This window comes from Talpa occidentalis, unplaced genomic scaffold, assembly GCF_014898055.3.
Source record: "Talpa occidentalis isolate TD23 unplaced genomic scaffold, MPIMG_talOcc4v2.1 talOcc4.11, whole genome shotgun sequence".
Taxonomy (NCBI): Eukaryota; Metazoa; Chordata; class Mammalia; order Eulipotyphla; family Talpidae; genus Talpa; species Talpa occidentalis.
In genome coordinates this window covers 4,535,221-4,558,431 of record NW_023601104.1, presented here as the reverse complement: position 1 = coordinate 4,558,431, position 23,211 = coordinate 4,535,221, and the positions used below count along the sequence as shown (strand labels likewise).

At 40.9% G+C, this 23,211-nt stretch overlaps 1 protein-coding gene across 10 annotated transcripts in view; it reads right to left on the bottom strand.

Moving 5' to 3' along the window:
- The window catches only part of FMN1 (formin 1), a 405,806-nt gene that overhangs the window by 330,009 nt on the left and 52,586 nt on the right, over window positions 1–23,211 (bottom strand). The window contains exon 5 of one of the 10 annotated variants that reach the window (XM_037502156.2): window positions 14,557–14,665. The exons of the other annotated variants lie outside the window; for them this stretch is intronic. Within the exon in view, the coding sequence (XP_037358053.1) occupies window positions 14,559–14,665 (107 nt within the window). The 3' untranslated portion in view covers window positions 14,557–14,558. Of the gene's footprint in view, window positions 1–14,556; window positions 14,666–23,211 lie in introns of those variants that run through there. 10 annotated transcript variants of the gene reach the window in all.

Here is a 23,211-nt window from a genome sequence, read left to right as displayed (position 1 = left end):
TCAGTAACGCTATCCACAACCCTACTACTTGCAGAAGAAGGCAGTTGCAGTGGTCTTCTGGAATTACTTTCTCAGATAGAGGAGGGATTTCTTTAAAGCTCCCAAGTGATCCTAATTTAGGCAGTGTTGAGAAACACTGGAGTAGAAAAACACTTGATCTTCACCATCAACACATACAAATATTGCTTACATCTTATAGTATCTGGTTTGGCTAAAAGAACAATCTGTGTTCTCCTAGAAGGGAAATCTGAGATGGTTGCTTTCATTTTCAGAAAGTGATCCATGAAGTCTGGAGGGAGGAGTAATATCATAAATCAGGCACTAGACTTAACACTCTTTTGCCCCCTCACTATGTTCTTTGTATAAGATCCAGGTTAATGCTAAATGGAGGAGAAAGGGCTAATAGGTGCTTAATTTTTAATTTTTAGAATTCTTTTTAATTAGGAGGAGAATCAAATCATGGAGCCTTGCTTGGCACAAAGGCAAATGTTAAAATTACACTCTACCACCCTCGTCTACTATTAATAGAGTCTGATTTCTTAGAATTCAGAAGCAATTCAATGAGCTTACAGCCCTGGAAAAGATAAAACACTTTCTTTCACCCACTTCTACCCAGTCATGGAATTTTGAGGCCATGTAAACGGACTGAGTTTCTCTGTATCACCCCTCTTTCTAAAATAGCATAATACCACATAATAATATTATAGGCCTTTAAGAAAGGCCTCATGATAGAGTACAACGTGGACCTTGAATTCCTGATCAAATTACTAGTTGTGGGCACTCAGCTTAAGAAAGTTAATTTCCTTATGACTAATTTTTATCATCCATAAAATGAAGGCAGTAATCTTTCTGAAGGACTCTTGATGGGTTTAGAGATAATACATAAAAAGCACAGTAAGATGTCAATAAATGTTAGCTATAACTAGTAGGGGAAAATAAATTTGCATTAAAATCCGGTCTTGAAGATTAAGTTCTAATTGAAGAAAGTTAGATTCTACCTGCATTGTAAATACCAAGACACTGTAATAATATATGTATATAATTATTTAAAGGAAATACTAATAAGGTTAGTAAGTTTGGAGTTTAAACAAATGTTTCTTGAATTTGGATATCTAAATTGGAATTTAAAAAATTAAAAAATAGATTCATTACTTTGCCAGCCTGATCCAGGGCAATTTCCATAAAAGCTTCCCACAGTTTTAATGACTGAGACTTTTTTTTAATCTATGTGAGTTGATCAAAGAAGCATTTCATTAATATTAAAAGTCCAATTTCTTAAACACAATTGATTGGCTATAGCTCATTTAAAAATGCCAAATATCTTTCTAAAATCCATCTCTTTTTTAATAATTCATAGTTCTTTTTTTAATAATTCAAGATTCTTCTTTGCATTAAGTCACTAAGCCAGGACAGGGGCTTCTAAGGACCTATTTGTGAGATAATAATAATAACACCAACCTCACAGTGCAGGTTTGAAACTCAGATGAGATAACACAGATGAAAGGCCTTTGCAAATCATAAAGCATGTGTAAATGCTGCTCTTCTGCAGCTATGGCTACCCCAGCTGCTGATGGAAAGGAGTTTATCCCTCATCATGAGGAGGGGCCATCCTTATTAGAGAGACAGTATGTGACTAAGCATCATGGGAAGATACACCATTCTGTTCTCGATTTCAGAGGAGGAAGACATGGATTGAAGAAGTCACACCATGTAGGAAGCAGAACACCTGGCTCCCCTGCTGAGTGGCAAGAGCAGAACAGAGAGGCAGCAGGAGAGCCCCATGGGACGGGACAGCACCATGGAGAACAATGTTGAGGCACAGAGGTTGTACAGGGGAGGAGAGCATGAGATTAAGCTAGACAGGAAAGTGGGTACAGATGGTGGGAAATGAATGCCATAATGGTCAATATTTTTTCAAGACAGACCAACAGCTGCAGCTATTCTTATTATCTGCTGAGTATTTATATTACTTCTATTCAATGCTATCTATACTGACCTTTAAAACTCACTGAAAATGACCCACAGATTTAGCGAAGGGGTCTTATTCTTCTGGTCATTCTGCAGTAGGTCAGAGAGAGAAAAAGAAAAGGCAGGAAATAGGCTGAAAAGAGAGAGTTGCAAATCCTGGCAGCATGCCTAGAAGGGAGGCAACTCAGCAGATGGGAAGAGAAGGCAAGAAAGGAGGGCTGTAGGCTGCAGACCGGCTGGGGCAGAAACCAGCAAAGGGGAGGAAGACAAACGGCTGGAACTGCCAATTTGAAGCAGGACCATGAAACCTGAGCTCTTCTGAGTCTGCCTTCCTGGTGAGTCCTCTGACTCCAAAACTTTGGGAAGGAAAACTGATACCCATAAATAACTGTGGCTGTGAGTGCAAAAGGATAAATGCTTCAACTTGATTAAAGGCAAAATGGGTTGTCTGAAAAAGAAAAAAAATGTGACCGGCTGACTCTGCAGAGAAGTTACATGCGTGGTTACATGTGGGAGTTTGCAGAAACTGCAATAGGCATGTTCGGGTTGGGAGCTGGATAGAGAGAGGCAGACAAGACAGTCCTGTCCTTAGGAACAAGGGGAAGATTTCATGTTTTACACTCCTTCAAACATAGAGGAAGTCAGGCTGGACCTGTTTTCCTTTGGACTGCGGTCTCAAAATAAATCAAATGGTGGGCTATATCATCATTACCCACCCAGAGATATCATTAGCTGTCAGTAATGCCATGGTTAGAGCTCTTTTGGGACCCTAGACCCTGCAGCCAACTCTATTTTATCCTCATACAGACCATTCCCTTAACAACAGTCACAAGAGATGAACCAGAATAACTAACAAGGTGAGTTAATAAATGAACCCAGAATTAACTGTAAACAATAAAACAGTGCTATTACTTACTAAATGAAATCTAAGAGGAACTGTCTTTACTAAATGAAATAAAGATTTTATAAACACTGCTGAACCTTTAAAAATACATGCCAAATCTACAAGGGTCCTAAAGCTACTCAACCAGGAAAAAAGCTGGGATAAAACTGTTTGCAAATGAACCCAGCTCCATTCCAACAGAAGCTGCTTTCTCATTCACTTAATCAAGTTTCTCCTTGGAGACTTGCAATCCCTCCCGTACAGGTTGTGCTGAGCTGGGAGGTAATTTCAGAAAGATTTTGTTGTAGTGATACTTTATGAGGACACCAATGTTGCATCCACTAGTAATGTCTTGGAGAATTAGGGGCAGCAAATCCAGTATTTTCTCCCCATGTCTCCTGAAGGGCAACAAGATGAGATAGTGGGTGCCTCTGAGGACCCTCAGACCACTGCTCATTCTACAGCAGAATATGGAGAGAAGCGGAAGAGGCAGCAACAGGAGAAGGAGGAAGAGAGGAGAGAGAGAGAATATGAATGAGGAACAGAAATGCGGATCATGGCAAAATGCCCAGACATGGAGGAGGCTAGGAGACCGGAAGGAAGGACAATCCGGGGAGATGTAGGCTGCTCTGTTAGAACAGAAACCAGGAATACGGCAGGAGGAAGAAGGAAGAGGATTGACAGGCCAAGAGAGAAGCAGAACACAGTGGGATGGAGAAACAGTGAACAAACATCTCAGCCTGGAAAAAGAGAATAAAACACATGCCCCGATTTCTAACATCTTCAGGGAAAGATGATGAAAAGCTAATCAGTGGGAAATTTGCTTAAGACTATTGCTTAACCAAAGGATACTCTATGTGCCCCCAGAGCCTGCCAGTTATCCATCTGTGAAAATACCTCATCTCTGACAGACTGTGGAACTTATATTCCTATGAAACACCTCATGGAAGTCATGGTTATTATACAGAGACATCGTGATTTTTTACATAGAGATGTATCTTAGAATCCAAGTAACACAACTCTCAGTGAAAACAGCAAATAGGCAACACACAATGCAATTAGCTACGAGAATTTTGGGGCAAGAATTGAAATCACTTTTTGACATTTAGAAGCCATAGGTGGTCAGCACATGTTTTAACTATAAAAAATCTAACATGTCATATATATATATATATATATATATATATATTTTTTTTTTTTTTTTTTTTCAAATGGAAAAAGTTTGGTAGACCGCCAAAATTAACTGAGTTGAAATCATCTGAGGCTGGAGTCACAGTGTGTGTGAATAACTATTGTGAAATTACCAAAGCATTTTTAAAACTTGGGGACTTTTAGAGCTTCCCCGGTACTCGGGCCCTTCTTCATCACTAAACTGAATTATTTCTTATCTCTAGCATATCTTTCAATTGACATTTTCTGATGTCTATTTCTTGGCACGTACTATGCCAGACACCCCACATGTATGACCTCATTGAGTCTCACAACCATCTGTGGCATTAGGTGCTATTATCCCAATTTCACAGATGAGGGGGAGGTAGTTAAGGTTGCACAGCTGGAACTGGAAGAGCCAGGCTATGGATGCAGGGTGCTGACTCCAAGTCTAGCACCTTTTATAAGATGCCAGCCTGCCAACCTCTAGCCAGAAAGGATTGGACTAGCATGCAGAAGGTAGGGTGCTTGAATGGGAATATTAGCTTCCTATTCATCTACAAGCACATCAAGGACTTCACAATGAAAATATGTATGGAGTAATTTAACCACTGAGTAGTGCTCCAAAAATCATTTGTTAAAGTCTTTACTCTCAGTACCTCAGAATGTGAATGCATTTGGAGATAAGACTTTTAAAGGAGTGATTAATGTAAAATGTTAGACTGGGCTCCAATCCAATCTGACTGGTGTCTTTACAAGAGGAGATTAGGACAGGACAGGAAAACACAGGTGCACAGGCGGGTGACCCTCTGATGAGGTAGCAGGAGGGCAGCCATCTGCAAGCCAGAGAGGCCTCAAAGGAAACCAGCCCTGCCAGCTCCTCCACCTTGGACTTCCAGTTTCCAAAACTATGAGAAAATTAGTCTCTGTTGCTTAAGGCACCCAGGCTGTGGTATTTTGTTATAAAGCTGGAGTAGACTAATACACTCACATCCACGTACCTTGTTGAATGCTATGAATGTTACAGAAAATAAAACAGGGTCCCTAAATGTCAAGAATTTGCTGTTTTGGGGGAGCCACTGGGGAGCAACAAGGCAGTTGGAATATGGGGTGAGTGTAGAGTACCATGGCAGGAGATACATATAGAATAATTCGTGTTTGCAAAGTTTTCTATAATGATAAATACATTTTCTCCACAATGATATACATATATATGTGTGTATATATGTGTGTGTGTGTGTGTGTGTGTTTGTATATCAAAAGACATAAATTATTTTGTGAAAAAAAATTTTTCTTAGGAGATTTAGGAAATGTCTGACTCTCTCAACCACAACACAGTACTCCCAGTTTTTAGAACCAAATTACCCACATATGTTAATGAGATATTATCATTTTTTAAAGTTATGCTTATCCTGAGAAAGATCTGAGGTCTGGTTCTACCTGAGGTTATTTGAAATTCTGAGCCCCAAATACAGCAAACCACACTGCAATGACTGTCATGGGGTTGGAGGAAGGATGGAATAAGATGCCTGTAAAGTGTGCTGTAAACTATAAAGAGTTGTGCTAAAACAAAGACAAAGATGACTATCACTTTGTTGATTGACTTGGTGACTTTTCTGGAGAAGTCACTGTCAGTTGAAGACAGAGTAGGTTTTGAAAAATCTCTAATCATAACCAGTCATCAATATATCAGCCCATTGTGTGCCCACGTGGCCCAGACCACATGATTCCCTAGAGATCGTGAATGGAATATGTAACATCAAGTGCTTATAAGTGCTTATTTGCAAGTCTGGGAAATATCCTTCCCAGACACAGGTACCAAAGTGAGCCTTGTACAGACAGATGATAATCACTGTAGGCTCGTCCTCAAAGCAACTGCTGAGTCGCCATGAGGGAAACCTAGAAAGAATGCCAAGTCAGAGCTCTGGAGAGGCAGGAAAGCGCAGTCAACACTTACAAGGCAAATGCCCTTTGGGAGTAATCCAGCCTCAAATGACAGAAACTTGACTATGTCACCAAAAGTTATTTAAATAAAAGAGAAAAGCTCTTTGGAATCCCTGGGAAAGATACTGATCAGATGGAACATTTTATCAAGATTTTCCCATGCCTGCCTAGACCCTCTCTCTACAAGAAAGGACAGAGATAAGAACACCCAGGTCAGAGGGAGTGCCCTGGAATGACCTATGTCATGCTCCCCAATCAGGGCAACCTTTCAGACTAAGCAGGCAAGAGACCCCAAACAAATATTTTCCACTGCAGGGTCAGAAGAAGAAAGTCAAGAATCTTCTTTTTCTCCTTTTCTTCATCCCCACCATTGACTCCAACTCCCTACTTAGCCCTCCTTCGCTCTCCCTTCCTGGCTATAAATGCTTGTCTCCATTCTGGTAGATAAAGCATGAACAACTAAATATTTTCAGTAAATAGCACTTTCCAAAACTATTCAACAGCTTTGACTTTTTCAGTGAAGGCCTAATTCAGTGTTTCTCCTTCTTTTCTCCCATACTTTGTGCAGGAGAAACAGGTATTTCATTTCTTCATTGGGATTCTGTGGTCATTCACCATAGCTGATGAGAACAGCAGTTTCAACTGGTCTTCCCCACACCTCAGCTCAAGGGATTCAGGTATAGATGCTACCTGTGTGCAAAAGATGCCAAGAGGAGGGTCTCTTGGTGGTGCAAGGGGTTAAGACGCAACCTATGAAGCTATCACCAGCCACTGCAACACAAGTTCGATCCCCAGCCAGGGAGCTACCACCATGGTGCAGCAGACCTCTCCTGTCTTGCCTGCTGCTCCCCTCAGCAGTGTATTTCAGTTAGTCTGCCTGTTCTGTTCCCTGCTCTGGCCTGTACCCCAGTTCTTGTATGCATAAATAAATAAATCTTTTTTTAAAAAAAGTGCCAACAGGAAATACTGTATTTCTTCTGGATGCAGCCCCTTTTATGTCATTCAGAAAAGGAACCCAACACCCCAGACCGGCACGATATTATACATCTCTTATATCCTGATGAGCACAGGGTAAACCTACAAGCAGAGAGTGAGCCTCCACTGGGAACACCCAAACCTTCAGCTTCCCTGCTCATCATTCTTTTTTTTTTTTTTTTAAATAATAAATTTTATTTTTATATTCCCCCATACAATTGCAAATGCCCCATTCTGACCCCAATCCTTCCCCTCCCGCCCCCCACCCCCAAAAAGTGTCTCTGGTTCATAGTTTTTTGTTGATTTTGATTTTCACTTTCTTATATTCATTTTCCTGGTCCCTTATTTAAGTTTTCTAGATTCCTGCTATGAGTGAGACCATCCGGTATTTTTCTTTTTCTTTTTGGCTTATTTCGCTGCCTGCTCATCATTCTTGATATCTCATTAACCTAAAAAACATTTCTGGGGTCCTGCAATCTATTTCCTAGAAATACCTTTCATTTCCTTTGCTGATTCCAAGCATTTGAATTCCATTTGAATCATTTCCTTTGCTGATACCACAGCCACTTGAACTCTTCCACCAGCCCTCCCATGTGGTGGTATCTTACCCACACTTGCATCTTTCACCAAAGCCTCTAGGTGTTTCCACAATAATCCATCACAGAGGAGCCCAGAGGGGCTGCCAGTTTGTGAGCACACACCCCCCTCTACTGGACAGAACACAAAGAAACAAGCACATCTGGCGAAACCAGAGAATTCTCCAATGGGAATTTCCAATTCACCTCCCTCACTTTGTATATGAGAAACTGAGGCCTACTGTTGTGCCCCAATCATCAGGGAACTGGAGACAAAAGTGCATACATCTGCTGCTGCCTCCCACATGAAGTGCCACTATCGTGAGGAACTATGTGTCCTTAAATAGTTCGACTTCCAAGAAGAATAACTGAGTAACTATGTAACTGAGTTCATGGGTGTCTTTGGGCTATTAGTGGAAACACTCTGCAAGGGTAGTTAAAGAAGAAGGAACAGTCTGTTGGCTGAAAGAACATTAATCTGGGAGTCAGAGGATCTGGGGTCATGTTCCAGGTCCAGCACCTACAGCTTCTGTGAGTCTAAGCAAGACAATTTCTCTGAAATCCGGTGTCATCATGTGTGAAGTAAAAGAGTTGGAACAGATGATCCCTAAGGTGATCTCAAATATGAACCCTTGAGGTTCAGGACTGTAAATAAACGAGCAAACAGGATCAGAGCATTATAGAGACAATGCATACCTGGCACACTGGCGCGATTGTTCTAACACCAGCTGGCTGACCTTAAGAAAGTCACTTCCTCTCTCTGGAACTCTGTGTTAGGAACAAAGGTGAGACTGGATGATATCATCTTCTCACCCCCTTAGTGTCCACAGTTATGGGCAATGATAACTGCAAATATTGAGGCTTTCTTCAAAGGATCCACTGGGGCATGTACATACAACTTTGGGTCAAACAAGGGAGCCATTAACCTTTCTTTTTTATATGATAAGTGTATCTAGGAGTATATACACCACACTACTTACTTGGAGCGAGGAGAGTACAGGTAAGCACGCTTACTTCTAAGCTGTGTGATAGAGGAGACATTCCAAGGCACTATCATCAAATCACAAAGCTTTTATAAGCCACACTACAAAACAGCACTGCTTTCTTTGAAATTATAAGTAGAGCTAGTAAGTTACCAAATTAGACCATGGGCGGGAAGGGAAAGATTCCACTAATTTTATTTTATTTTATTTTTTTTTTTATTTTTTTTTTTTTAATAGAGGCATGTTTTATTTATTTATTCATTTATTTGTTTGTTTGTTTGTTTTTGTTTATACATGCACTGGGTACAGTCAGAAGTGCGGGAGGGTGAGAGAATTCACCAGAGCCAGAGCGGGGAGCAGAGCAGGCAGAAGGACCGAAGTACACTGCTGAGGGGAGCAGCGGGCGGCAGGAGAGGTCTGCGCACCATGTGGGACCCTCGCCTGGTGGCCGGGGAGCAGCCGGGGATCGAACCGGCGCCGCAGAAGCCACGGGCAGCTTCGCAACCCAGCGCTCACCCGCTGCGCCACCGGGGAGGCCCCAGATTCCACTAATTTTAAATGCAGTTGTAGAATTGCACATAAAGTCTAAAGATGACACAAAACAAAACAATGGCAGGGATGCCACTGGGTGGCCCAAGGATGGCTCTGCAAGAAGTGGAGAAGTCTCATCCCCAGACTACCCAATAAATATAATCTATTTAAATAAAAAAGGCACTTGCTATGCAAACACATTTTCAAAACAAGTTCTCTTAGCTGTATCACCTCCCCACTTTGCTCCTGGCCTGCTCTTAGGAAGCTCTGTATCTGCTTCAGGTATTAGGGGAAACAGTAGTGGATTGGGATAACTTTGTAACCAACTGTGGTAGGGGGAGGAGGAGGAAAAACAACTGATCTACAGTATTTTGAAGTCTATGCACTTGAAATATTTTGTTGATGGAGTTTATAGTGTTCAAATTATCATCTAATGCCCCTACTCCTCTTTTTGGTCCCGCCATGATTTTTTTTCAAATGTTAAATTCGAGTTTGTGCTGTTTGACCTGCACACCCTACCACCAGTAAGCACTTTAGAAGTTAAATGTAAAACTACCAGAATACCTTGTCCCAGAAGTTTCTCTACATGATTTTTTTTTTCAAAAGGCCCATGTAAAGTTTTCAGAGTCTTTAGAATCGCACCCCCTCTCTTAAGTCCTCTTTTGTTGAGATGTGTCCCCGAAAATAAAGAGAATATTAATTTTAAATGTTGGTACAAACTGAACAGTAGGCTGATCTCACAATGTGATAAGCCAGGGCACAGAATAACCCAGTTAAAGAGGAGAATGTCAGCTCTGTCACTCTGTCTTCCCTGGCGCTGCTTCTCAATGGCATCCAGTAGGAACGATCCTTTTCACACCTGACACAAATATAACACTGTCTTTCTGCAATGTGAGAAAAGAAATTCCCTGTGGAACAAGCAGGCCTCTTGGCAGGGGTGAGTGAAGCTGGAGAAACCAAAAGCTTAGCTGGCAAGACCTGTGATAAGAAGCCACTTGCTCCATGGAACAGTATAGGAATTAGTTTAGATGACTTCCCTGGGGTTATACAATGTTCTTAAAACATATTGCTCAAGGGCCTCCCCGGTGGCGCAAGGGTTAAAACACAACCTATGAAGCTATCCACAGCCTCTGCAGCACCAGTTCAATCCCCTGCCAGGGAGCCACCCACACGGCTCCATCACGCACATGCAGGAAGGGGGAGCTAAGAATGTTCCATGATCTTGTGGTACACAGGTTAGAAAGTTTAGTGTTGGCACATAATGTACATTGATCATTTTATTCTGCTTCGAGCAATATTTTTTTCAGAGATTTATTTATGCATGCAAGATCTGGGGTACAGGCCAGAGGTGGGGGGTGTGTGTATGAGAGAGGATTCACCAGAGACAGAGTGGGGAACAGAATAGACAGATTGACTGAAGTACACTGCTGAGGGGGAGCTGAGGGCGAGTTAGGAGAGGTCTGCTGCGCCATGTGGGTCAGCTTCCTGACTGAGGATCCAAACTCAGGCCAGAGAGGTGACAGTGCTGAGACTTAAGCCCTAGGCCACCAGGGAGGCCCAAAATATATCTTTTTTCTCTTTGCCTATATTGAGTTACAATGGTAGTTATAAGAAGAAAAAAGAAATCTGTATGATGTGAACTAGTGTAGGCCCCAAAATGTATGACACAGCTGAATCAGGAAAGTCCCTTACTCATGAGCTCAAGGGACAGTGTTGAAAGGCATCACCAAGGAAGTATGCTGGCACCTACATTTCATCTAGAGGTGCATTCTGATTTTTTTTTTTTTTATATTCAAGGAATATATTTTTCTACCCAGGATGAAATGCTTGCACATTTCTTGGTACTCGGGAATGACTTCTCCATTATTGTGGACTTAAGAACAGAGGGTAGTCCTGCTACCACAGCCTGATCACCCTCCACCACGTGGCCTGTTGAACAGAGTGCCCTGCTGCTGTGCTCCCAGGCACCTACTCCATTCCCTCTCAGCGACGGAAGAAGCTACGGTCATGAGACAGAATGACGAGGCACAACAGTTATAGTCAGTCGACCTGGGTTGACTCTTGGTTGTGCTACTGACTAGCTGAGCAACCTGAGCAATTAACTTCACTTCTCTGACTTCCTTTCCTTCATCTGTAATTCAGTGCCTGGTATGTAAGTGCTTTAATAAGTAACTGTAATTCCTTTTGTTAATTAGACACACCCTGTGTGCTGTGGGTCAGGCAAGACCTGTGTTAATATAGGAAAATGAGAGGAAGGAGGAACATGAGAAGAGAAAATAAGCAAATGCCAGCATTGGGGAAAGGCATCCACAGCAGCTCTATGGGTAGCAACATGATCATTGAGTGCCTTCACTTGTGGAATCAGATTTCGATCAGGTAATCTAGAGGATAAGACACCTACTCCTGGCTGCTGGACTCTGCAGCTGTTGTTCCCTGTCCCCACCAGCTTCCTCCTGTTCATCTTTCTTCCTTCATGCCAATGTGATGTGAAGCCAATGCATATATTATGTTCCAATGTTTCATCAGTTTCTCCTTTGCTATCCCTAAAACCAACCTGGGTGTGTCCCTCAAAGTCTTTTCCAGGGAGACATTGCATTCCTCTTGTCTAACTCCCTGACTTGGATACTGAAGCTTGAATTACTCTAGCCACTCTGCATTTTCAGTTTACTACATAACCTGAATCCTCCCAGGAGTGAGGGCACCCTTTGTGCCTGTTAAAGTGGGCACACAACTTTAGTTATTCTAATCAATAGGGATCTCTAAGTATGAAAGCTATGAGTTAGGACTCCCAAACCCACTCATATATCAATGTCTACTGCATTATGCCATGTCCCTCCCTGTAGGAAAGGCTGATGGCCATAGCAGTGGTAGGGACAAGGAAAAGGGCCTACGGCAAACACCAGCTCCCAACTCTGCTCTGACACAATTGAAAGGCATCCATTCCCAGAGAGCTTCATGAAATGTCATACCATATCTACTCTGTCAGAGGGCTTCAGTCATCCCAGAGAATTTTGTCATCCTCACAGATGGAAAACAGATGGAGGGAGAGAGAAAGAGAATCACCCACAGACCAAATTTGATTTGAGAAAGGCTACCAAATCACTCTCTTAAACACTCACTGAGTGGAGAACAGCAGACTTGAAAGAACCTTCCTGAAAATCACATATTGAACCTTCTTATCTCACAGATAAGTATGAAGATATTTCTAGAAATTGGCTTTAAAAGACCACCAGGCAATGTGGTTAGTGCAAAGTCAGGACTAAGAATCAGTTTGCTCCTAGGCAAAATGGAAAAACTTAAAAAGTTTTCATAAAATTTAAAATCAAGTTGTTTGTTCTTTTTTTCTTTCTGAGAAGGATGTCCCTTTTTTTAAGTGTTGTAAGGGTCCCAAAACTTTTTCTAAGGAATATTTCTAAATACACACAAAAATAGAACCATATAATACACAAATACATTACCGCAACACAGCAATTATCAAAATTGCTTCACAAAGTTCTTTTCTTTAACTTAAGTGTTGTCAAATCATTCCCAGATCTTATATTTTTTTCACCCCTAAATACACCAGGTTGCACCTCTTTAAAAATAAGGATCTTTTTCTTTTATCAGTGAGTCTCACATTTTTGCTGCTTCCTCACCTCCATTTATTATTCAGTTGGCTTGGAGTGGGCTGAGAATTTTCATTTTTAATATATTCCCAGGTGATGTTGGTGATGCTAGCTGGAGCCCAGAATCTGAAAACCACTGTTTTATTTTCAGTTACTTCCTCAAATTGATATGTTCATAGAAACTGCAACTTTCAGCGAAACCAGTATAATGAAAACAGGTTCTTGAATAAGTCATTTCATTCACAATTGCCAGGATTCTGTTTTTTCCCCATCAACATTATAACAAAACAATGTTGAACAAAACTACTTTAGGACTTGCTGTCTTCCCAATGCCATCATCCTATTTAACAGGTGAGCAGCTATTCTTTGCTATCACCTCTTGTTCATCCATATTCAATTTTCCCCATTGTCTCAAAAATGTTTTTTTTACAGATGGTTTTTTCAAACAAAATCCATATATTACATTTGGGTGTCATATCCTTAAGTTTTTTATATATTTGCAAGTTTTTTTAATATATTTTTATATATTTATATATTTGCCAGAACGTTCTATCTCCACTCCCTGCCCCAAGCTGTCTCTCTTGTTCTATGCCTTATAAACTTCAAGTTACTAAAAGACTAGATCTTAATTATTTTTATTACAAGAAATGATTAACTATGTGATGTGAAAGAGGTGTTAGCTAACAGCACAGGTGGTAGTCACATTATTATTATATAAATATTTTATTTTTATTTTATTTATTTATTTTTAAAGATTTATTTATTTTTATTTATACAAGCACTGGGTACAGTCAGAAGCACGGGAGGGTGTGAGAATTCACCAGAGCCAGAGCGGGGAGCAGAGCAGGCAGAAGGACCAAAGTACACTGCTGAGGGGAGCAGCGGGCGCCAGGAGAGGTCCATGCGCCATGCGGGATCCTCCTCCGGTGGCCGGGAGCAGCCGGGGATCGAACAGGTGCTGCAGAGGCCGCGGGCAGCTTTGCAACCCAGCGCTCAACCGCAGTGCCACCGGGGAGGCCCTATATAAATATTTTAAATCAACCCTCTGTATATCTCAAATGTGCACAATGCTACATAGCAGTTACATATGAGTTTTTAAAAAAGGAGGAAAGGAAAAAGCCCAGTATAGTCCTGCTCATGTGTTTGCTGGCTTCTGGTAGTGTTTAATTTTTTTTTTTTTTAAGATTTACTTATTTATGCATACAAGAACTGGACTACAGGTTAGAGGTGAGGAGGTGAGAGGATTCACCAGAGACAGAGCGGGGACCAGAACAGGCAGATCTACTGAAATACACTGCTGAGAGAGCAGCGGGCAAGACAGGAGAGGTCTGCTGCACCATGTGGGTAGCTCCCTGGTTGGGGATCGAACTTGTGCTACAGTGGCTGCGGGTAGCTTCATAGGTTGTGTTTTAACTCCTTGTGCCACCAGGGAGGCCCTTGGTGGTGTTTAACTTCTTTCTCTAGCCCCCACAATTCCTGTGAACTGAAAGTCAGCCCTATATATTAGTACATCCATGTCTAATTATCTATAGATTCAGCTCTTTAGCAACAATACTCTAAGATGGGGTGTTTGTAGTAAAATGATGGTTTGAGTCTTAAATGCAAGTATGGGATGTATGTCTCTATAATGTATAGAACCTACATTTTAAAACACTACCTTACCACTTTAAAATAATCTATATCTTTTATACTAAAACACACCTTCTTCACTTGAAACTTCATGGATCCTTTTTATTTCCCCTAATGGGAAAAATATTATCTCATGTGCTCAGTAAGCCACACACCTAGAACCTAGTTCTTGATCATACTGGTCAGTTTACACACACAACCCAACTATAATGAATCTATACACAAATAAATGTGATCTGATGAGGAAAATAATTTGGTTTCTAACCAACCAAGGCTGTGGTTTATAGCTACTAAAATGTTGAAACCCACCTGTGAGCTACTCAAGATTCCACAGAAATGTCCTCAGCACACCCCAAACAGGAGGAGCCTCCCTCTCCAACCAGCACAATTCCCCAGGAGGCAGGGAGTATTCTGGTAGGACACCTGAGTTGGGGAAAACAAAGCAAGCTGCTTGGGGATGGAAAAGGTGAAGAGAGTAAGCTAGCAATGTCATTCTTCTTCAGAATAAATTCTGGCTTATAAGATCTAAAATGCATCAATGTATGGCACTTTAGGTCATTTTGGCAGATTAGACATGCATCAAAATGGTTTATATTGGCAAAATTACCTTTTTGTCATCATAGAGCACTTACCTAATTGAGCAATTCTTTATTTTTTTTTTTTTAAAGATTTATTTATTTATTTATACAAGCACTGGGTACAGTTAGAAGCGCGGGAGGGTGAGAGAATTCACCAGAGCCAGAGCAGGGAACAGAACAGGCAGAAGGACCGAAGTACACTGCTGAGGGGAGCAGTGGGCGGCAGGAGAGGTCTGCATGCCATGTGGGACCCTTGCCCGGTGGCAGGGGAGCAGCTGGGAATCGAACCGGCGCTGCAGTGGCTGCGGGCAGCTTCGCAACCCAGCGCTCAACCGCTGTGCCACAGGGGAGGCCCCTAATTGAGCAATTCTTAAAGACAAAAATTCAAAGAAAAAAATGGAGAAGAAAAATACCCAAATCTACACTGATACAAGACCTTTTTCAGTGAATTGCATTTCTTTCTCTGTGCGTGCACACACGCAAACACACAAACACACACAAGATGGTGGGAGAAGCACAGACTCCTAAGGGTTAAATGAAAGGCCTAACCATTGGAGATACTGTAATAAATGTTAATTCCCCAGGTCTCATTTCCTGAGGCGAGCTTGGCTCTGGAAATTGACTAACAATGAACAGATTCTTCCAATCTCCTTTCTTGGTGATATGGAGCAATAAAAAGGATGAGAGAATATTTTGGTAAATGCAGGCAGAGATAATATAAGTTGTGTACAGTAGAGGAAATTTTTTCAATCATTCAGAAAAACAAAAACTTGTAGTTGTAATAACCAATTCTGACCAGCAGTGGAGCACAGACCAAAAACTTATTTTTGGATAAGAATCTTCATGGGCAGCAATGCAATGCTTCAGGAATGCAAAGTCACATGTATCGATCCAGTAAACAAAGCTGCTAGAAAAATCAGCAATTTTTAATGTTTTTATACTCATTTAAAAAAATTAATCCTCATGTAATGCCATTCTGTAAGACAACTGTTTATTCTGGTTTCATTGTCCTGGCCACCAAAATCTTGTTTACGATAATTAGGTTAGGCCTGTTAATTTGTTAAAACATTACCCAGGGCAAGGACTATTTTTTAACTTATGACTTTACAGTCATTAAAATTATAAAATACATGGACAATAAAAGAATTAATGATGAAGAACTATGTACAATTCAGTGCACATTAATCTAAGCATAGAAACAGTAAATTATAAATGATATGATTCAGTGAGTTTTAATAGAAAGTTCTAGATCCTCTTTATAATAAACCAGTTGTAAACCCTAGTGTGTCAAGTCTGATATGGAACATACTTCCTCATCCATTGCCAGGAACTGCAGTCATCCCTTGCTGAGGGCAGCCTCCACCAGTTTTATTTGTTCCTTTATATAAGAAACATTATGAACATGGCATAAAATTGTAAATCTCCACTTGTAATATTAATTAATATTCCTTTTAAGAACCAAATCTTTATCATCAGATTTGGAAGGAGGTTTGCTTCTTCCCACAAGCTCTATAAAACATTTACTATCGAATGTATTTATGCTATAGGTGCAGGCAATGCAAAAGACAAAACCCTCTACTAAAGAAAGTCACAATCTACTAATTCTCCTTTCTAGAGGATCCTGCCCATTGGTCTATTCTGACGCAGATATCCAGCCATTTTGCCATGCTGTTTCTACACAAGTGAGAGATGGGGAAAGAAACCATATTTTGTTGTGGAAATCAGAACATGTGCTTTTATCTTCATGAGCATATCAAATTATGATCATTTTGAACATATAATCAAAAAGTAAGTCTGGGGCCTCCCTGGTGGTACAAGGGGTTAAGTCTCTGCACTACGAAGCTATCCGCAGCCTCAGCAGCACGAGTTTGATCCCAGCCAGGGAGCTACCCACATGGCGCAGCAGACCTCTCCTGTCTCACCTGCTGCTCCCCTCAGCAGTGTATTTCAGTCAATCTACCTGTTCTGTTCCCTACTGTGTATCTGGTGAATCCTTTCATCCCCTGCACCTCTGGACTGTACCCCAGCTCTTGTAAACATAACTAAATAAATCTTTAAAAAAAAAAGTCCTTTGAATACACACATGCTAGAATACTACCAGCAAAGTGCTCAGAGTTTCATGAGGCCAAGAGGAAAAGCAGAAGGTCAGCTCTGAAAGGAGAAATTCCAGCAGCAATTCCAGTATGTAGTTTCACCTGGAACACCTTCATTGTGTGATTGATCACCACGTGCCCGGCACTGTGCAGAACATGACATCAATCTCGCAAGAACCCGTGTTGTCCATTTTGTTAAACTATAGAGATGAAAAAACTGAAACTAAGAATGGTTTTATTACCTGCTTTAGAGCAGCAGAATTCAGATTCAAATACAGTTACAGGATGTGTCACTGTGAGGGGGTACCCTTGCTGTGGCCATGGGAATGGGGGCCATTTTCCCTGCCCCCCTTGTGTGCTGCCAACATCTCAGATGCCTTGGACTACAGCTCCCAGACTGCATGAGACAAACCTCCTGAGAGAGCCGGCAGCCAGGAAGGAGGAAGGAAAGAGGCAGATATATACTGATGTGGAATGGAGAGGAAGTGGAGACTTGGGAAGACTGTACCTGGCCCTTGCTCTTGGTCACTTTAGCGCTTTCGGCAGGCAAACAATGGCAGCTGTCATCCTGGCCCTCTGGTGGATTCAGCTTGTATGGTATACTTTGACCCTCCTTCTGTCCCAGCTCTCTGGGATCACTTAAGTCCCTTCCTGTGGTTGCCTGCTGGGAGGTGCCTTGAACTTGTTCTCCTGGCAACTCTGCAGCTCTGTGCCCTGCCTGATCACTAGGCATTTGGCTATGAGGGGGATGAGCGATTTCAGAGTTTAATCATGAGTCTGTTATTTGGAATCCCTTCTCTCTCTCTCTCTCTCTCTCTCTCTCTCTCTCTCTCTCTCTCTCTATATATATATATATATATATATATATATATATATGCTTCTTGCCAATTAAAAATCTTCATGCACATTAAAAGTATATTTTCCTTGCCTTTATCAGGTGGCATGAACTCTCAGAATGGGCCCCTTATAAGTTTGGGGACCCTGAGCACCCCTAGTTTCACCCCCCCTAAATTGGTTTTGGTTACTGACCAAAAATGAGCTTCCCAGTAACAATATAACCACCCAGGTCCTTCTATAATGCCTCTCTCAAACCTCAGATGCATCCAGTCAAGTACAGATAAATCGTAAGATTTGAACAACTATAATTCAGATAGTTTTAAAAAAATCATAGTCTGACCAAATAAATGAAGCATATAAAATACATATATGAAGATTAATGAGTGAGATTCCTAGGGACCTTACAGAAAGACAAGATAGCACTTTAGCTATAGATGACTTTTCAAAAAAAATAAGAAAACCTTATTTGTTAAGCAGCACTCCAAGCAAATACACACACACACACACACACACACACACACACACATATGAATTCATGCAGAATTTGCAAAGACAAGCAAATTCTGGATGAATCCTCTGTTATTACAATTGCAGAACCAAAATATTTGCAGCTAAAAGATGCTCCAAAGTTTATCGTCCTCAGAGGTTTATTCTAAGTTTCTCATTTTACCAGTGAGAATATGGAAGTCTAGGGAGATTACTAATGATATTTCAATTACTATATAAGATTATTATGCTTAACAGAAACCTAATCATAATTTACTTAATGGGCAAATAAAATTTTAATTTATTTTTCAAACCTTTACCTTATACTCTATAGTAACCTTGAACCTAAATAATTACATTACTCTAGAATGGAGCTGCTTTATTCCCTTGAGTTTAGTGAAAATAAAAGTTAATTATTAATGCTACAGAGGTCACCAGACAATTGCTTCTTGGGGAAATTTCAAGAGCTCTAAACCAAGTACCTGAAGTATGTTTTGCAAGGCAGAGTCACTGAAAAAGTCAAATAAGCTTCTTGTTACCTTTAATTTGGTGGCGGATACTAGTTAGAGAAAGTGAAAGAACCAAAACTGAAGTTAGAAGATCTGGACTGTTCTAACCACAAAACAGTTACAGCACTTTTGATGGAACCTCACTTTGATTATTTATACTATCGTCAAAGTGCTCAACCACAGGATCTCTCATAGCTTTAATAGTTTGTAATCACTATAAGTGGTGACAAATATCAACTACATCATATACTCCCATGTGAAGTTGTAAAATTTCCTCTGGATTTAAAAAAAAATTAGAAATTTTTCAAATGCCTTGAGGGTGTATGTTTCCAAAGACTTAGATTTCCTGAAGGAGATATTTTATTTTTTAAAATATGTCAACATATTTTATCTCTCTAGGCAAAGTATTCTTCTTTCATTTTTTCAGGACTAAAAATAAATCCTGAGAGTACGACTAGGGAGCAATACACCTGGGAGAAAAGCAAGGAAATAACAAAGAAAAACAATACTTCTATTGTCCTTCGCAACTTGTCATCTAAAAGAACCAGCTTATCTGTTTATCCTCTTTAATTAAATTGAGGGTGGTGACCACATTTAACCATATGTTGCATTGCAGGTAGTGATTAATCTAAAAATCTTTTCAAAAACAGTTTATCTGAAACCAATTTTTTTTAAAGATTTTATTTTTAATTTATACAAGAGCTGGGGTACAGGTCAGAGGCATAGGAGGGTGAGAGGATCCACCAGAGACAGAGTGCAGAACAGAACAGGCAGACTGACGAAATACACTGCTGAGGGGAGCAGCGGGTGAGACAAGAGAGGTCTGCTGCACCATGTGGGTATCTCCCTGGCCCGCAGGGAGTCAAACCCATGCTTCAGAGGCTGCCGACAGCTTCACAATGCTGCGCTCAACCCGCTGCGCCACCAGGGAGGCCCTATCTCGAACTAATTTGAGGGCATATTTCAAAAAGAAAATGAGCAACCTTTACAGAGCATTTGATTTTTTAGCTCTCAATTTGAAGAGGTATCATATCCTATGAAAAAAGCCCAGGGGACAAGGAACTGGCCCATTTGCCCATCTAATCTGCATTTACTAGTCAAGTGCTAGAGGCACAGAAAATCTGATGTGTATAAAATAGGTTCTTGTTTTAGTTGTCATTTCCTGAACTGCTTGTGAGGAGAAGCATAGCTTCATACATTCATTCATCATCCAGTCTTACTCTTAAGTGAACTATCTTCCTGGCCCATTTCTTTCCTCTGGGGTAGTTTGCCTTTTCATTAATTTATATAAAATCTTCATATATTTTGGATGCTAATTCTTTACCAGTCATATGTGCTGCAAATATCTTTTCCCAGGTTTTCTTACAACAGAGTTTTAAAAATGACATCATTTGTCAGAGTCAAGTGATTTTAATTTTATATTACTTAATATAGACAAACCCACCAATAATCATTTTTAGTTTGTGTTCTTAAGAAACCCTTTCCTAAGCCTTGCACATTTTCTATTAAAAGCTGTAAATCTGGGCCTTCCTGGTGGCGCAGGCAGTTGAGCACAGTGCTGTGAAGCTGTCCGCAGCCTCTAAAGTGCTGGTTCGATCACTGCCGGCCTCGAAGCAACTCACATGGTGAGCAGACCTCTCCTGTCTCGCCCGCTGCTCCCCTCAGCAGTGTATTTCGTCAGTCTGCCTATTCTGTCCCCCACTCTGTCTCTGGTGAATCCACTCACCTTCCTGTGCATCTGGCCTATAGCCCGGCTCTTGTATAAATAAAAAAATAAATTTTTAAAAACAAAAAGCTGTAAATCGTTGCTTTTCACATTTTGGTTCTAAACCTACCTGAAATAGATTTTGTACAAGTATAAAGTAGTGCCAATATTATTCTTTTCTTTCCATATGGGTAACCAATTCTCCCAACATCATTTATAGTGAATAATTTATCCTTTCCCAGTCTATACAATGTCAGCAGTTACAGGGAAACATACTGTGTGGAGGTATAGAAGGCAGTGCTTTTGGGAACACCACCAGGAGAGCAACAAAGGAAGGGTAGGGCAGGAGGTGGAGCTGCAACAGAGGCCTGGGCTGATCACACAGGGTGCTCGGAAGCTGGACTGGCACTTTAGAGTTGTGTCCCACAAGGCAATGGGACTGGGATTTTACCTCCTCATACCTAAATCCATCATTGAATGGCACTGCCGTGAGGAGGGAGCAGACATGGAAACTTGGGCAGACAGCTCCCTTAGGCAAAGGGCAGTACCTGGGGAGGGACTCAGCTGAGAGCCATCAGCCAGCAACATTCTGGAAACTGAGAAAACCAGGTCCTTGATCTTACTAGGGCATCCAGGTGGCAGACACATACCATCCACTACTTGGCCTCTGTCATGTATCCCCTTTCCGATTGCATTGGCTCACTCTTTTTTCAGATTCTTTTTCCAATGAAATAATCTCCAAAATGTCTCCTTTCTGGTCTTCACTTTGTAACCTAATTTGTCAAGAGCTACCTTCCAATGTGTACCTGTAATTAGATGCCAAACTCCAGATTTATCAGACTATGGAGAGTACAGGAGCACATTTGCTCCCTTGATGTGAATGTATCTGTTACTAATGCAACCTGACTTTGTGTTTTAGATGACCGCATTCCCCAACTGGCTCAAAATCGATGTGTTGCCAACTAAAACTGAAATGGGAGTCTCCTAGGTCCTTTACTTGTAAGTGGATATTTTAATCTAAATGCAGGATGTTTCTAGTATCCTCTTGACTTTAATCTTGTTCCATTTAGCAGAGGAAGAACTTAACAAGCTTTGATTCTGTCATCTAACACCTCTCTTCATTTCAGTTTTTCTGCACAGTTGGTCAGGCATGACAACAGGACCTTGAAAAGAAAAAAACCCACACAAGACAGGGAGCTGTAATGAGTCCTGTGACTCATGATACCTTTCTACATTTTGACAAAGGTCCATTAATCAATACTCTGACTCGGCCTGCCTGGCTGGCTGCAGAATGAATGTATGTGAATATAGAATTGCCTCCCCAGTCACTTGGGGCAGAAACCTTCAACTGATCCTGTACTGTTGTCTCCCCCAACTGCTGAGCCAGTCAAATGCATCTAATGTTGAGTCCACATTATTACCTTATTACCATGTGATATATTACAAGACCATTACAGACCCATTGGATTCTTACCCCCATTTTCAATTTATCACTTTCTCATCTTTTGCCTTGAAATACAAAGTTATTAGCTTTATTGGTTCCCCACCTAGAAGACATGACAGTAAACCTGCCTCCAGGGGAAATGAGAACACAAATGCAGTTTCCCAGGATGTTGTCTGCAGACAATGTCCATATAACTTTGGATTTCTTTGGCATAGGGACCCACTGAGCTCACTAAGGGTAACTGAAGAATGATTGCTGTTATGGGGGCTGCCATTTTTAATCATAAAAACAATTCCCTACAATTGTACAGCACTTTCATGCATACTGCCTCATTTAATTTTCAAAGGAACTCCGAAAGAGTGACATTACTAACCTCTTAAGTGTGTGAGTTGGCTCTCAGCCACAGGTACATAATTAGTAATTGACAGAGGCAGGATTTGAACTTGGGTTTCCTGATTTCCAGGCAGGGGCTTCTTCCCCAAGCTAGTCAACTGAAGAGTTCTGTGACTTACTGTTTGCTTAGCATGAAACAGAAAAAGTCACCAAAAGACAGGTGAGTTCTGAAAGGGCAGCCGCCAAATCTCTGACAGGATAATATTGACCAAAGGACATAAGGAAGTGATTTTCTCCATTAACATAGAGGCTAAGATTCAACCATGGCTGTAGCAAAGAGACAAATGCTTTTCTGCTTCAGGCTCTTTGTGAGATTAGTCAAAACTTTATCGTATGATTTTCCATATTTGCTCTTAAAGGAATTAGAAAGGTGGCAACAGAACTGCAGTGATCATCTTTATAATAAAGCTACAGGTGTGTGACCGTAATGCTTTAATAAGTAGACAAGTCCAATAGCTCCACCAATATTTGCTGATAATACAACACTAGCTATAAAAGCTACATACTAAAAACCTCATGGAAACTTAAGTACAATTGGAGAAATTGCATCTTGGACCACATGGCAGCAGCTGGCTCTTGGTAGGCACAGTATTTATTTGAAGACATCTGTATTGAGGCCAGAATGGTTAATATTATGATTGATGGTAAGGAAGTTGTAATCACAGCAACAAATGGCAGACAAGGAAGTGTTCAAGAATAGCATTCTACCTTTCTTATTAAAGCAATGCAGGCTAATAAATGTAAGATATTTTTTCAAATTTCCAGCTGTGACTAAAATTGGTGCTTGCCAGAGACTGCACTTTGCTAACCACTGTTCTGTCCCACATTGACCCTCCTGCAGGTTCTTACCATTCCATCTCATTTTGCCACTGGTGAATCTCTTGTACACAATAAACAAAAATATGCCCAAAACTACTTAGCTAT